General features: G+C 38.8%; 1 protein-coding gene across 1 annotated transcript; it reads right to left on the reverse strand.

The window, feature by feature from the left end:
• Positions 1-2,572: 2,572 nt before the first annotated feature.
• On the reverse strand, positions 2,573-3,513 carry bglapl (bone gamma-carboxyglutamate (gla) protein, like). The gene is made up of 4 exons (XM_063476413.1): positions 3,453-3,513; positions 2,993-3,340; positions 2,789-2,885; positions 2,573-2,675 (listed from the first exon to the last, which is right to left on the reverse strand). The coding sequence occupies exons 1-4, from the start codon at positions 3,511-3,513 to the stop codon at positions 2,573-2,575; spliced, it is 609 nt and encodes a 202-aa protein (XP_063332483.1).
• Between the last annotated feature and the right edge of the window lie 10,339 nt (positions 3,514-13,852).

The raw sequence follows: 13,852 nt of genomic DNA on the forward strand, positions 1-13,852 counted from the left end.
ACACCTTGGTTGTAGCAAACCTTTACAGGTGTTACTGTCAAGTCTTGACTATGTGTACTGTAAGATTACTATATTATCTTATGCCACGTTATACCCCTAATTAAAGATTGTGAAATCATTATGTAGTTTTAGGTTGCATTTAACTCTTGACTTAGAAGAAGGTGATAACTATTACATTTATTAGACTGATTTGTAGTACACTAGACTGCTGATTTATTGTGAATGAATGACATTGTTTTATGATGCATTATACTGCTGATTTATAAGATACACTGTTTTCAGAGAATCATGGCCTTATTTGTTTGATTACAAAGAGAACAGAACATACCGTAGAGGTTTTCTGCCCCATCTCATCAGGAGGAGATAAAACAAGAAGCCAAGGCTGTCACTTAGGCGCCGTAAGAGAGGAAGAATGTGAATGCTTAGTGCGGAGGGGGGGGCCGAAGCTATAAGAATGTGAGAAATGGTCAGACACTTTGAGATCTGGCGGACACCCTCCTGTCCAAATCTCCCGTCTAGACATTAATGCTCAAAGTGTTGTATGGAATAATGAGAATTGTATGGAATAAAGAGATTGTTGATTGAGTATTTATACAACGAGTGTTGTTCTTCCTTTGGCCCAAAGATCAAAGAATTGGGATATTTAACAGTACCTGCTTAAATGCACTGGCTGGTTAGATATTTGCACTAATGAGCTTTTGAACAGGTCGACCTAAACAAGTGGCCGGTGAGTATAAAAGTCCTGACTTCTCCACGCTAAGGTGACTGATTGGCTAACACTGCCATCTAATGGTAATCAAAGGAAGCACAAGGCATTTGAGGAAAAGAAGAAGAGGAAGAGGATGCTGATGAAGACATCAGCTGTATTGTACTGCGCATGTCTATGTGTAAAAATAGTTCAGCGCAAATCTGTCTGAATCACCTCAATTGTTCAATTTCAATTATTTGTCAACTGTATGTTCTATTTGTGTATTTGTATGTATGTTGTAATACGGTCTGTTTTAAGGTGAGAATTGCATACAGAATTACATTATGTTACTGCATAATGACAATAGATAATCTTGAATATTGAATGACTGATGTGGCTTTAATCAGCCTACATAAAAGCTTATTGGAATATGTAGAAGAATCATCAGTGAAGAAGAACAATGTATCACCCAGGTTTGGGTGACACATTAACATTTGTCTCATTTGTTTTGATTCCATCTCAAGAGAGTATTGCAAATTGCAAAGAGTTGTCACGATACTTTGTAAGTTAACACTCTCTCTAATTTGAACTTTCCTAAAGAGAATACAAAGATGGCGTCTCATGTTTGTGTTTTTAATGAAACTGAAAGAAGAGATTATTTGAGATATTAATAATTAACAAAAGTGGTTTAAATAACATTCTGAATTTTAAACATTGATCCAATTATTGTTTTTTAAAGAAACTCCTTTTATTATCTAGATTAACAAATATCAATCAGTGCAAACACATTTCTGTGTAGGATTGTTAGTGACATGTCTCCGTCTCATAAGGTTTCCTAACTACCTCTGACAACTGTCGGCTCTGGCTGCTCATCTTCAAGCTCCAGCTGGGATCTCACAGTGCTTTATCTGACTAGAGCCACTACTGTTAGCTCACAAGTTAGCATATCCTCCTGAGAACCAAGGAAAAAAATCTTTCAGTTGAACTTTTTTGTAATTTCCTGCCTCTTTGGAGCTAAAAGAGGTGCACCCAAACACATGAGATATCATTGGAAAGGCCAGGATGTCCTGTATTGAGCACATCAGGACTTAGCAGGGTAGCTCAAATAATGATATAGAACAAAAATAAATGTCCATTATAGAGGACATAAATAAATAGGCTGGTTCTCAGGCAGATATTAAACAATCTGACATATATCAGTGTGGAGCATGTGTTCAGTGCCCTTTAGTGCCAAACCTTGAGTATCCCCCCAAAACATTCTCTTTTCTTAGATCAGGAACTAAAATTAAAAATTCATGAGGACAATGCAACAATTTGACAAAACAAAATAATTTATTATTTTCAAACCCAGAGGCAATTTGTGGTTACAGTCATAACAGATAACTGATGTGCATTTTACACATAGTGTACACTACCACTATCAACACAATGCTAACACTACACTACCTCTACGACTACATCCATTACTCACTAGAACTACCACTTAAAGTAAGACTATCCATAATATCAAAACATCAGTACATCAAAATAAAAAAAAAGAAAAAAGAAACAATACATTTGCACTTGTAGCACCATTCACTGCATTACACTACAGATGAAAAGAATAATTTAAAACTTGTGTGGGCTACTATAACATACTTCACAGGCTTGTGTTTCCATGTGCCTCTCTCTGAAAGCCTGGAAGAGGCAGTTTCTTTCAGGACCACTATAGCTGGCCACTTGTGCAATAATTTGTGCCTAAAGAAGTTCTCTGTGTAGCATCAAAGCATGGTTCTGAACCATGGTTTTTGTGTTCTGCTTCTGATTTAGGGGAGTTGTTGCACTGTTGATTAAGAAAATGACAGAAAAACAGTACACATATGAATGACAGAGATCTTTTTTAACTTAGAAAGGGACGGGACCGTAGTAGGCGGTGTACGCGGCCACGATGCCGGAAGTGTCGGCCATCTCGTCGCAGGCAACGTTCAGCTCACACACCTCTCTGAGGCTGAAGGGTGGTGGAGAGAAATGGTTTTAGATGGTGCATTTATATACTGCATTTTACTTATGAATACTAACTTTTGTAGCAAGAAACTGCAAAGTGAAAGAAAATGGCTGTACCTTTCCAGCTGCAGAGGGGAGAGGTTACCAGCTGGAGCGGCTCTTCTGCTTCTCAGAAGAACAGCAGCCAGATCTCTCTTCATCACCACTGGATTAGCTGAAGAGTCAAACATTGCAACTTTAGACTTTTCCTTTTTTTTAAAAAAAATTACGTTTAAATTCTAAAACTATGCAAAGCTTCTATCAAACACATCTGCTACCCACCCTCAGAACTGGCTGACTCTGAGGAAGATGAGGATGATGATGAAGAAGAAGAAGAGTCAGAGCCAGAGTCTGATGCAGAGGAGTCGGACTCAGAGGACTCGGAAGATTCAGAGGACTCTGAAGACTGTGAGGACTCAGAGGATTCAGAGGACTCTGAGGATGATGAATCGGATGCTGAAGAGTCTGAGGAAGAGTCAGATGAGGCGGAATCGGACTCAGAGGAGGAAGAGGAGTCGGAAGCGGAGGAGGAATCAGAAGCGGCAGGGTCAGCAGGTGCAACATCAGCAGCTGTGTCGGCATCGGCAGCTGTGTCGGCATCGGGGTCCACGACAACCTCGGGTTCCACCGCTGATGAAAACAAACAATGCTATACGTTAATCGTACTGTAGGTGCTCACATCGCCCCTAAAAAGGTCGAGAACGTTCTGGGCTTCACAGCATTAACAAGAGTTTGTCCTTACCTCCCATGGACCAGCACACTGAGAGAAGAGCACAGATGGAGAGGAGAGTTAGAGCCTTCATGATGTCTTGTAGTTAGTGTCTCCTTGTAGACAACTCGATTCTTTTATAGCTTCTTCTTCTTCTTTGCTTTTCTCCGACGGCTTGTTCTGTTTCTTTCTCCCAAGTCGAGGTCAATATATACTGTAGTCCACCTCTCTTGTCAGACCAGACCCACACAATGAGATAATCCTCTGATTGGCTGGGGAATCAAATGTCACCGTTTCCGCTTCCATTTGTCATGAAAACTCACATAAACATCCAAACAGCTCCTGGCACAGAGTCCAAAAACTCATCCAACAGCCACAGCCACAAACATTTCTGGCATTTGACATTACATACAGTACATGGTAACACATGTAAACCTGTATGTACGTGCGTATGTTGACAGAATGATGGAAGAATTATTCCCTACACTCTTTGTGGAACTGCTGTTTTCTCCACAATGCACGTGCGCGTGTGCAAATATGCATTTTTCACACACAAAGAAAAAACTCATCAGAAATAGTTAAAGATAACTTTTGAAGAACTTGAACGACCTGTAGATCAATTTTGAATTAAATGTCTGAATTGAGATCTCAAAATACTTCCTTTCTCTTGCTTTTGGATAAACTCCACACTATATATATATATATATATTTTTAGTAATATTTTGCATAATAATGCAATCATTTTTTTAAGGCCAAACTAATCATTTTTTTTAATATACTTGTCTTGTTTACCAGTCTTGTACATCCCCTTCAAATTCCTTTGAGTCGTGACCCGTCATCGCTGAAGTATAATAATACAACAAACCCTGAAAGTCCAAACTGCTGGTGTTACAAGATTTCTATAAAATATCCTTAACATTTAATTGGATTTTAATCCAGACGACCCACTGCAGGGCTGCCTCTTTAACATCGAGGTTGCCAGGTTTGCCATTGCTGTTATGTTTCTATACTCCTTGCCCCAGATGTGATCTCCCACCCACACAAACCCCAAACTATAGTCTGAGCCTACCACAACCTACTAATCGAGTGACACGGAACAGCAGTGAGCCTCATTATGCGACAGAGCTTAATTAGAGTGTTGCAGAGTCCCACTCGAACCGCAGTCAAACGCTATTTACAGATCCATCTCGGCCCAGGTCCTGGAGAGATCCAATGCATGGCTATGGCTTACCAACACCAACCAGCGGCCCAATGCACAGTGTCAGTCAGCGTATTTCAGCATATAGAGGGATAAATTTAGACAACCCCCATGTGTTGGATGCACAGCGTTATGCACGCGGGTTTGGATGCAGTTTTCTGTTTGTGCGATATATTCGAGTGCGGCTTTGGTGGCTTGTATATTTTTAAAAAAGGTATTGGAGTTTGCAGCTTTGACCTAAACCATATTGCATCTTAAATACTGTGTAGATAACCAAACTTTCACACACACATATCACTTGACTCGTGTATATACATATATATCTCAAAGAGCCCCAAATGGCTTCATTTGTCATGTAGTGAGCCAGATTCAGTGGTGCAGAGTGACCTTGTTGTCCTTTGCTCTTCGTAGTCTAGCGTTATTCCTGGTGTCTAGGATTTGTTTTGGACTTCATGCCATGTAATTTCAGTGTCTCGTCCAGTGTCCATTTTTGTGGATTTTTGTGGATTTAGTGCTCGGGGGACACAGTTGGAGAAAACAATTGTGATAACATCCCCGAGGAGGCAGGAAATGCAGCAGACACAGTTCCTCGTTGCTGCCGCATCCTGGCTTTTAAATAATATGATGTAGACATCAAGTAATGCTCTCAGTTTTTCACAGTTGTCCCTCATTTATACCAGCTCTTGTGCATCTAGCAGATTTAAATACAACTAAAGCATGTGATAGCGACTGTACTGTGTATGATCACAGCAGTCAAATCATATCAGTGATGAGCATCTTTTTCTAAAGCAGATGATGTAATATCCTCACAAGTCAAATGTCATCATTTTTCCTTTTTTTTTTCATATTTTTCTTTAATTTAAGAACTTCCTACAAATGTATTTTTAAATCACATCCCCTGAGATACATAATGTTTCAGGGAATGATTTCGGCATTCCAAAGATTTTAAGTTATTTCATTCAGTTTTCATGCTCTGAGCTACTGGAACAATCTATCAAATGATCTGAGGCCGAACTATGAAGCACTTCCTCACTCTGGCTTTTGATTACATCGTCTTATCACTAAAATTTAATTTAGTAAATGATCCATTACGTTGTTGTTGTTGTTGTTGTTGGAACCTTTTTGATAAATCCAATGATTTTTTTTCTGTTCCATTGTATTTTTGCATTAGTCTGGTGAACATTAGTCTCACATCATTTTATTTTTAATTTTTGTCTATTTGCACATGTATGATTATCAGTATATTCAGTCATATCATAACCAGTAAAAATACGAATAAAAACTTATAAAGAAACTCTGTTGAGAAAACGACATAGAGCATATGCTGTTGCATATTCACACAATCCTGGACTTTTATAGACTTTATCGCAAACACATTTTACTGCTAATAGTTAGCAGTGAATTACAATATCAACAAACAACTAAAAGAAAAGTCAAATAAACAATAGTTGAATTACAAAGTGATTCATTAAGTATGTATTAGTAATAAGCAATAAGTATTAAGTTAAAAAAAAAGAAGGTAAATTCATATTTTTTCTTTTTCACGCAAAAGTCAGCCTGTGGGGATAAATTTAAAAACAAAACAAGTTTTAAAAAGCACAAAGATCTCAATCAGAAAATGACCTCTTCACATTTGGTTTGAAGATGTTATACTCTCCTGTAGAGAAAGAAATCCCTGAGAAGTTATCATTTCCCTTTTTTAAGCAGGGACAATTTCTCGTTATTGTCAGCTTGCTGAAATTGTGTTTCACCTTTCAAAGGAAAATATCTCTAACTACAAGACAGTCAGTTTTTGTTCTTGTAAATACTCCGACAACACTTCAGTGGGGTTGAAATCTGGGATTTGTTTTTCTTGGCTAACCATCATTTGCTTCTCTTTGAGCTTTGTGTAGTTTACACAGAATCAGTATCTAGTAAAGACGTCTATATCCATCAGACAGATGGCCTCATGGGTGATGGATAAGCAGAGCCATTCTTACTGGAACTCTTATCCATACCAGCTTTATTCCTGTTGCATGATGCACATGCCTCATATCTTTGCAACAAACAACTTTCAAATGACCAGTTAGAGGACTGTATTCAGCATTTTTTAAAACCATTACCTCAGGCTGCGTGTGGAAGCTCGAAGAAAAGCATGACATTTCCTTTTGTTCGTGTTGTGTCTGCAGTAAGGTACCTAAAATACCCATAATAAATTTCACCAACATTTAAATATTACAGTGTAACATCTGAAAAGAGTAAGAAACTGTCATGCATGGTGCTGTTATACAACAGTGTTACCTCAATGCCAGTTCTAGCTGTTCCTTTAGTATATTAAACAAACAAACAACAACAACAAACAATTAACAGTAAAAATTATCTAACTTAAATAAAAGCAAAACAAGTTGTTGTTTTTTTTAGCAGTTAAAGAGAATTTGAGGTATACATTTTAGTTGTGCTTAGACACAAAATTTAAAATTACATAATAATACTGGACATGGATTTATAATGAAGCAGCTATGTTATTATCCATCCGTCTATCCATCATTTGCTGTCACTTATGGGGGTTAGCCTTGGGGGGGGGGCAGCACTCTAAACAGAGACCTTCTTTCTCCCCAGCCACATCCTCAAACTCTCATGGGAGAACAGTGAGGCATTCCCAAGCTAGCTGTAAAGATATAGAGATATATCTCGCCTGCATTTACTGGGTTTCTCTTCCTGTCTCTTCCTACTTGGACATGGCTGAAAAACCTTGAGCAATGCTGTGGGAAGTACAGTACAGCAACCCCTGCAAATGCAAAGAATAGATAAATGTATTTTAAATTTCAAAAACGATTCATGTCATTATTTATAGGTTTTGGTTAGCTGCACACACATAGGTTATTGTGTGTGTATATGTACATCTTGACTGCTGTGTCTAAAGAAACCTTGTAGTTGAAAGACTGGTATACTTTTTAAGTGTTTCATAATCAATTTGCTCACCTGTGTTTGTGCCTCACATCTGTGCACTATGCGTGCACGCACAAACACTCATATATTCAGCACCCCCAGTTTCAAGCCCCTTCAAACAGTTCTGCCCAGGAGATAATCCTGCAGGCATCTTAGATGCTAAAATGCCTCAGCTTCCTTCGTTTGATGTGGAGAAGAAGTGCCTCTATTCTGAGGCACTACTGACTGAGCACCTCACCCTATGTCTAACAGATGGCCTGAAACCTTTTGAGGGAAGCTTGTTTCTGCTACCTGTATCTGTGATCTCATTCTTTCTGGCATACAGTCCTTGTTTCCATAACTAAGGGTACGAACATAGATCAACTGCTCAGTCATCAGCTTTCCTTTCATGCTCAGCTCTCTTTTCACCATAACAGATGGCAGTACTTGCATCACTGCTGACGCTGCAACTATCTGAATGTCAATCTCCAGGTTCCTTGTTTCCTCCCTTATGAACAACCACCTGAGACACTTGCACTCTTTCACTTTAGGCAGCAATTTATTCCCCACCCAAAGTAGATTCTTCACCTTGTTTGGGAGGAGAACTATGGCCTTAGACTGCTTCACACGTGGCTGTAAAGTTCCCCAGTGCAAAATGAGATCCTGAGACTACATCCATCTCAGCTACACCTAGAAATTCTTTTCTAGGTAGTAGTCCAGTTACCATCATGAATGAGTTTAATTTATTGTTAGCAATAAAAACTAAATTCTCCCTACAGCTGTACGGGGATCAGATAGCCTGCAACAACAGGCCTGATACTTCCAAAGCACCCAAAACAGCCTGTTGGAAAACCTCAATATTACTACTGAACCTGAAGGTTGACTAACACACACGCACTCTCCTCTCTCATGTCTACAAAGGGAGGCTGAGGCTTCCAAGGGAGGGTGAGAAGTGTGATCTCCCTGAACTTTGTACACACCTTCTTAAAATAGGGGCCACCACCAATCCAAGGGCAAAGGGACTCTGGGTCTTAGGGCCCCTGTCACCAGAGTTTATATAAAACTCTGTGACCCCAGCCACAGTCATACCCCTTGTCTCCATACCCTGCTCCCTCTATGGAAGGTGTGCCAGTGGGATTGAAGAGAGACCCTCAAAGTATTTTTTCCACCACCTGACTGTGTCCTCAGTTAAGGTTGGCAGCAGTCTGTCCCCTCTGCATACGGAGTGGGTGGGAAGATGCTTTCCCCTTCACTGACTAAAAATTTGTAAGAGTTGTGCAGAGGATGGAGCTTTTATTTCCATCCTCATCACGAAACTTCAGCAACTGCCAGAGTAGGGCTCTGTCTGATCTGAAGGTGTCAGCTACATCAGCCTCCCTGGGAGTGGTGTTGGACATCTCATGGACTTCTAGCACATCCTCACTGCACATTTTGGCACACGAGGTCTGTATGGTGCTGAAGCCGGTGCTCTTTCTCGTCACCTGATCCATCAAACCACCACAAGACACTTCTGTGACGTCATGTTTCGACAAACAGAAGGTTTTTTGTGGCATTCAGGAGGAAGAACAAAAAAAATTTATTAGGTTGAGCTCTCCTGCAGGAAGCTCTAATAATACATTATAGCTATCTACATTTTTTCTGCATGTTTAGATGCCATCTGCATCTTTCAAAATAAAGGCTATTTTTGTAAATTGGATGGCTGGGTCTTCACACTTACCACAAAACCTTTCATCAAGCCAGCAAAACACATTTCCTAAAAAACCCCATCAATATTAAACTGCTGCCCCCCACCACCCCACTACACACACACCCACACACACACACACACACACACATACACACACACTACTACTACTACACGACATCACACACATACCATCTATTTAATAAGCATATGAAGCTACAACTTCATACTGATAATAAAAATGAAAAACACTTGTGGCTTTTGCTTTTTTGTGTGCCGCACAAAGTAAGTGAGTAATAAAAGTTTTGTTATACATGTAGTAAACACACATACACACAGTAATCTAAATCTGTAAAGTGCATCGATGTGGTTTCAGAGCATTGCACACTATAAATATATGGAGGGAAAGTCCTTTTCTTTCTGCCTTGTTAGCCCTTTAAAGAATAGAAAGCGACACCAAGAATTCAAAAGAAGAGCACGAAATATTTGAGGTCAGTCAAAGAGAGAAAAAACAGACTAAAGGTCTGTTAGATTTTATTCACATGATATGCAATGTTGTTTTGAGTGAGACAGCACCGTATGCAGGCCTGACATGATGTCTCTAAGTGCCTGTAGGAAGGGGTCAGCGATTACTGACGTTCCAGCATCATGCAGGGAAGAATTATTTAATAGGATTCATACACGGAGAAGGTGGGAGTGTAAAGATAAGTATGCCATCTGTGAACCAACTGCAAACCACAGCAGTAAAACACACCAAAATATGATACCTGATGTTACCTGTAATAGTGGCTCAGATTGGAAGGTGTTATGGAAATCTGGGTAGCACTTTCTATTACAGCTTAGTAAAAAAAAGTGGTAATAGTTGAGTACCAAGGCAGAAACTAGAATGTAATAATATGGTCATTTCTAAGTTATTACCACTCAATTACCTCTGGGAGTTTCTGTGTAATAGGCAGGAAAACACAAAACTGCCTGTTTCTATTGAATAACATATTTAAGCAAACTTAAACTGATAATTTAAGTGATGCACACATACTGACTTCTTCTACCTTATGAGCTACAGCCTTTCCAGTAAGGGCAGCCTGACACGAAGAAGAGCAGAATCTTAAACATTTTCCATTACAAATAAATCTTTGTTTTTTAAACTCACTTATGTATGCATATACACCACTCTGCATTTATCCAACCCCTGATAATAAGATAAGCCCTAGGTGAGTTTGTCAGTTCACATCGTTTTTCTCTTTTCCTAGCATTGTCATTGTGGAAAGGACCTTGAGAAAATAATGCAGAAATGTAAAGAGCCATGTTGACAATAAAATTATAAACTGAATGCAAATGAATGTTAATTTTTTCAGAAAGTACTGTGAGAATGCCTTTACTCTAAAATGCAGTAAAGAATTTTTGTTTTCTGTCAGATACATTACCTCTACCTTTTGGAAGAATAAACAAACAGCATCACATGACATTTTTATGCCTATTTTTCTGAAAAACTGGGGAACACCAGTTACACACTTGGCTACGACGGTTACCTACAGTATACTTATTGCTTACTTATTAGAGACTTGTCTTACTGAGAGGCCAGTTTTAGATGCAGATTTATGAGGTTTGCTTTGGGCTGTAAGAGCCAAGTTACTGCTTAGTTTAGCCCAACAGGACCGTGAGAGCCAGAGAACAGAGAGTATCATGTTTGGGTTCAGCAGCAGGAGGAAGAGATTGTTGCTTCACATGTCATATGTCATGAAAGATGGCCCTGAGGCTTATACCATCAATACCACAAGCTCATGAGCTCGCTCATGAATCTAACACCTACAACAGTGCAAACTACAGAATCAAGCAGCTGAAGCTGTGACCTTACTATCTTGTCCATGATCACCAGCTACAGTAATATAAGTGGTGTCATACTCTTTTTTAAGAGTTTCTATAACCAGTGGATTCAACTAAGGTCAGTGACATTTATGAAGCACCAATTCAGTAACATTAGAGAGAAAACCACAATAATCATATGATCAATTGTAAGCAAAATTTGCCAACAGTGGGAAGGATAAAGGGGCAACCTTCTGCAGTGAGTGAGAAGGTGACAGGAAAGAGAAGAGAGCAGAGGGATACAGTAGTGGTGTCAAAATAAATAAAACTTAATTTAGCTCTGGATGCAGGTGGGAGAAGCTGATGAACATCTGGAGTGTGAGAAGCACAAACCACATAATTAATTCTATCATTCTCTCTTAAAAACAAGCAAAAACAGTTTTTTGCTTTGTTTCCCTCCAAGCTTAGAGTTCATTTACATGTAGTTTCTGTTGCTCTTTACCTAATAGGTCTTCAGTGCAGCAGACAGACTGCAGCCATGCCATAATGTGACCACACAAGCTTTACAAGTTTGTACAAAATTGTAGCTAATTGTCACATCGATTTTACCCCATCGTGTTTAATTTGTACAGTCATTTTTGAACAGGATATGTCAATGTGCATATTAAATAATTAAGTATCACTGCTTTTTTGCATTTTCTCTTTCTGTCTAAAAAGAAAAAACATTTTGTCTCAGAGTGATGCTCAAAAACGAATTCATGCATTTATTACTTTTAGGCTGGATTATTGTAATTCATTATTATCAAGCTGTCCTAAAAACTCCCTGAAAAGCCTTTGGTTGATCCAAAATACTGAGTACTAACAGGCACTAGAAGAAGAGAGCATATTTCTTCCATATTGGGTTCTCTTTACTGGCACCAGAATTTAATTTAAAATCCTTGTTGTCACATACAAGCTCTAGAATAATCAGGCACCATGTTATCTTTAAGACCTCATAGCACCGTGTCACCCCAATAGAGTTCTTTGCACTCAGACTCTGGGCTTAATTTTGGTCCCTTAAAAGTAGAATGGGAGGCAGAGCCTTCAGCTTTCAGGCCCCTCTTCTGTGAAACTATCTCCCAGTGTGGATTCGGGAGACAGCCACCCTCTTTAATCTTAAAATTACGTTTAAAACTTTACTTTTTAATAAAGCTTATAGTTTGGGCTGGATCAGGGTATCCTGAATCCTCCCTTAGTTATGCTGCAGCAGGTTTAGGCTGCTGGGGGATTACCATGAGTATTTCTTCTTCAGTCAACATTTTAACTCACTATATGTATATACACCACTCTGTATTTAATCATTACTAATTATTAATACCTGCCCCCCTCCCACAGTGTGCCTTTTGATCTGTCTTCTTCATGTCAGCGTTTGCTTCCTGGTAAAAGGGAGTTTTTCCTTCCCACCATCGCTAAGTGCTTGCTCATTGGAGTTGAATAATTGTTGAGATTCTCTCTGTATCATTGTAAGGTCTTTATCTTACAATATAAAATTCCTTGAGGAAACTGCTGTTATGATTTGGTGCTATTTAAATAAAAGTGAACTGAACTGAATTTTCAGGAAGCTTTTAGAACAGCCTGATAATAATGAATAACAATAGTAATAACATAAAGTAATACATTAGGTTGTTTCTAATTTTACAAATAAACACAGCAGAAATTAAAGAAAACCCTTCTACATATTTAACCTCCTAGGACCTGGCGTCCACATATGTGGATATCACATTTTGGGTTGTCTAGACCACAATACTAAATTTTGCTCTACAAGGGCCTGATATCAACTTATGAGGGCATTAACTGCCACTGTTCTATCGCAATTTAAAACAAATGTACACATATGTGGATATCCAGCCCTTGTAGAGCAAAATCAGGTAAAAAGACAATTCTTTGTTTTTACATTCATCAGATCCCAATCAACCCAAATAGCAAAGAGAAATTATAAATGCAAGCCATGAAAGAGTTCGGGTCTTAGGAGGCTTATGTGCACACTGAAGGACACATTCAATTAAAATTCAATTCATATTGTAAGATAAAGCCCTTACAATAATACAGGGGAAAAAAAGAAAACCCCAAAGATTCATATGAGCCCCTAGGAGCAAGCACTTTGGCAACAGTGGAAAGGAAAAACTCCCTTTTAACAGGAAGAAACCTAAAGCAGGACCAGGCTCATGGACAGACGGCCATCTGCCACGACCGATTGGGAATGAGTGGATGAGGACACATCTGGGTCAAAAATGACTGCAAAGTATAAACATGATGGAGTAAAGTGTCACAAATAGCTACAGTTTTGTACAAACTTGTAAAGCTTGTGTGGTCACATTATTGCCAGAACATCTGCAGTTGGCATGGCTGCAGTCTGTCTGCTGCACTGAAGATGTATAAGGTAAAGAGCAACAGAAACTACATGTACTTAAACTCTATGCTCTGAGGAAAACAAAGCAAATAACAGTTTTTGCTTGTTTCTAAAAGGAAATGATTGAATTATTCATTATGTGTTTTTTTCTTCCCATACTCATACTCTCCAGATGTTCATCAGCTTGTCCCACCTGCATCCAGAACTAAATTACCAAATTATTAAAAATAACAGCCTCCAAAGTTTCAATTTAAAAACAGCCAGAGCAGAATTTTTTAGTAAATTAAGAAAATCATCTGTGAACCACAGGAGGCCATGCGATTCTGTATCTTAAATCAGGTGTTCTTTGTATTTTGATGTGATGACAGAAGGAGCCTTGATTAAAAATGACAGTAACATAAACACAATAAGCAAGACAAATGCAAATAAAATCATACTTTAATTTCTGGTGA

This window comes from Pelmatolapia mariae, linkage group LG6 (genome assembly GCF_036321145.2).
Source record: "Pelmatolapia mariae isolate MD_Pm_ZW linkage group LG6, Pm_UMD_F_2, whole genome shotgun sequence".
In the NCBI taxonomy this organism is placed as follows: domain Eukaryota; kingdom Metazoa; phylum Chordata; class Actinopteri; order Cichliformes; family Cichlidae; genus Pelmatolapia; species Pelmatolapia mariae.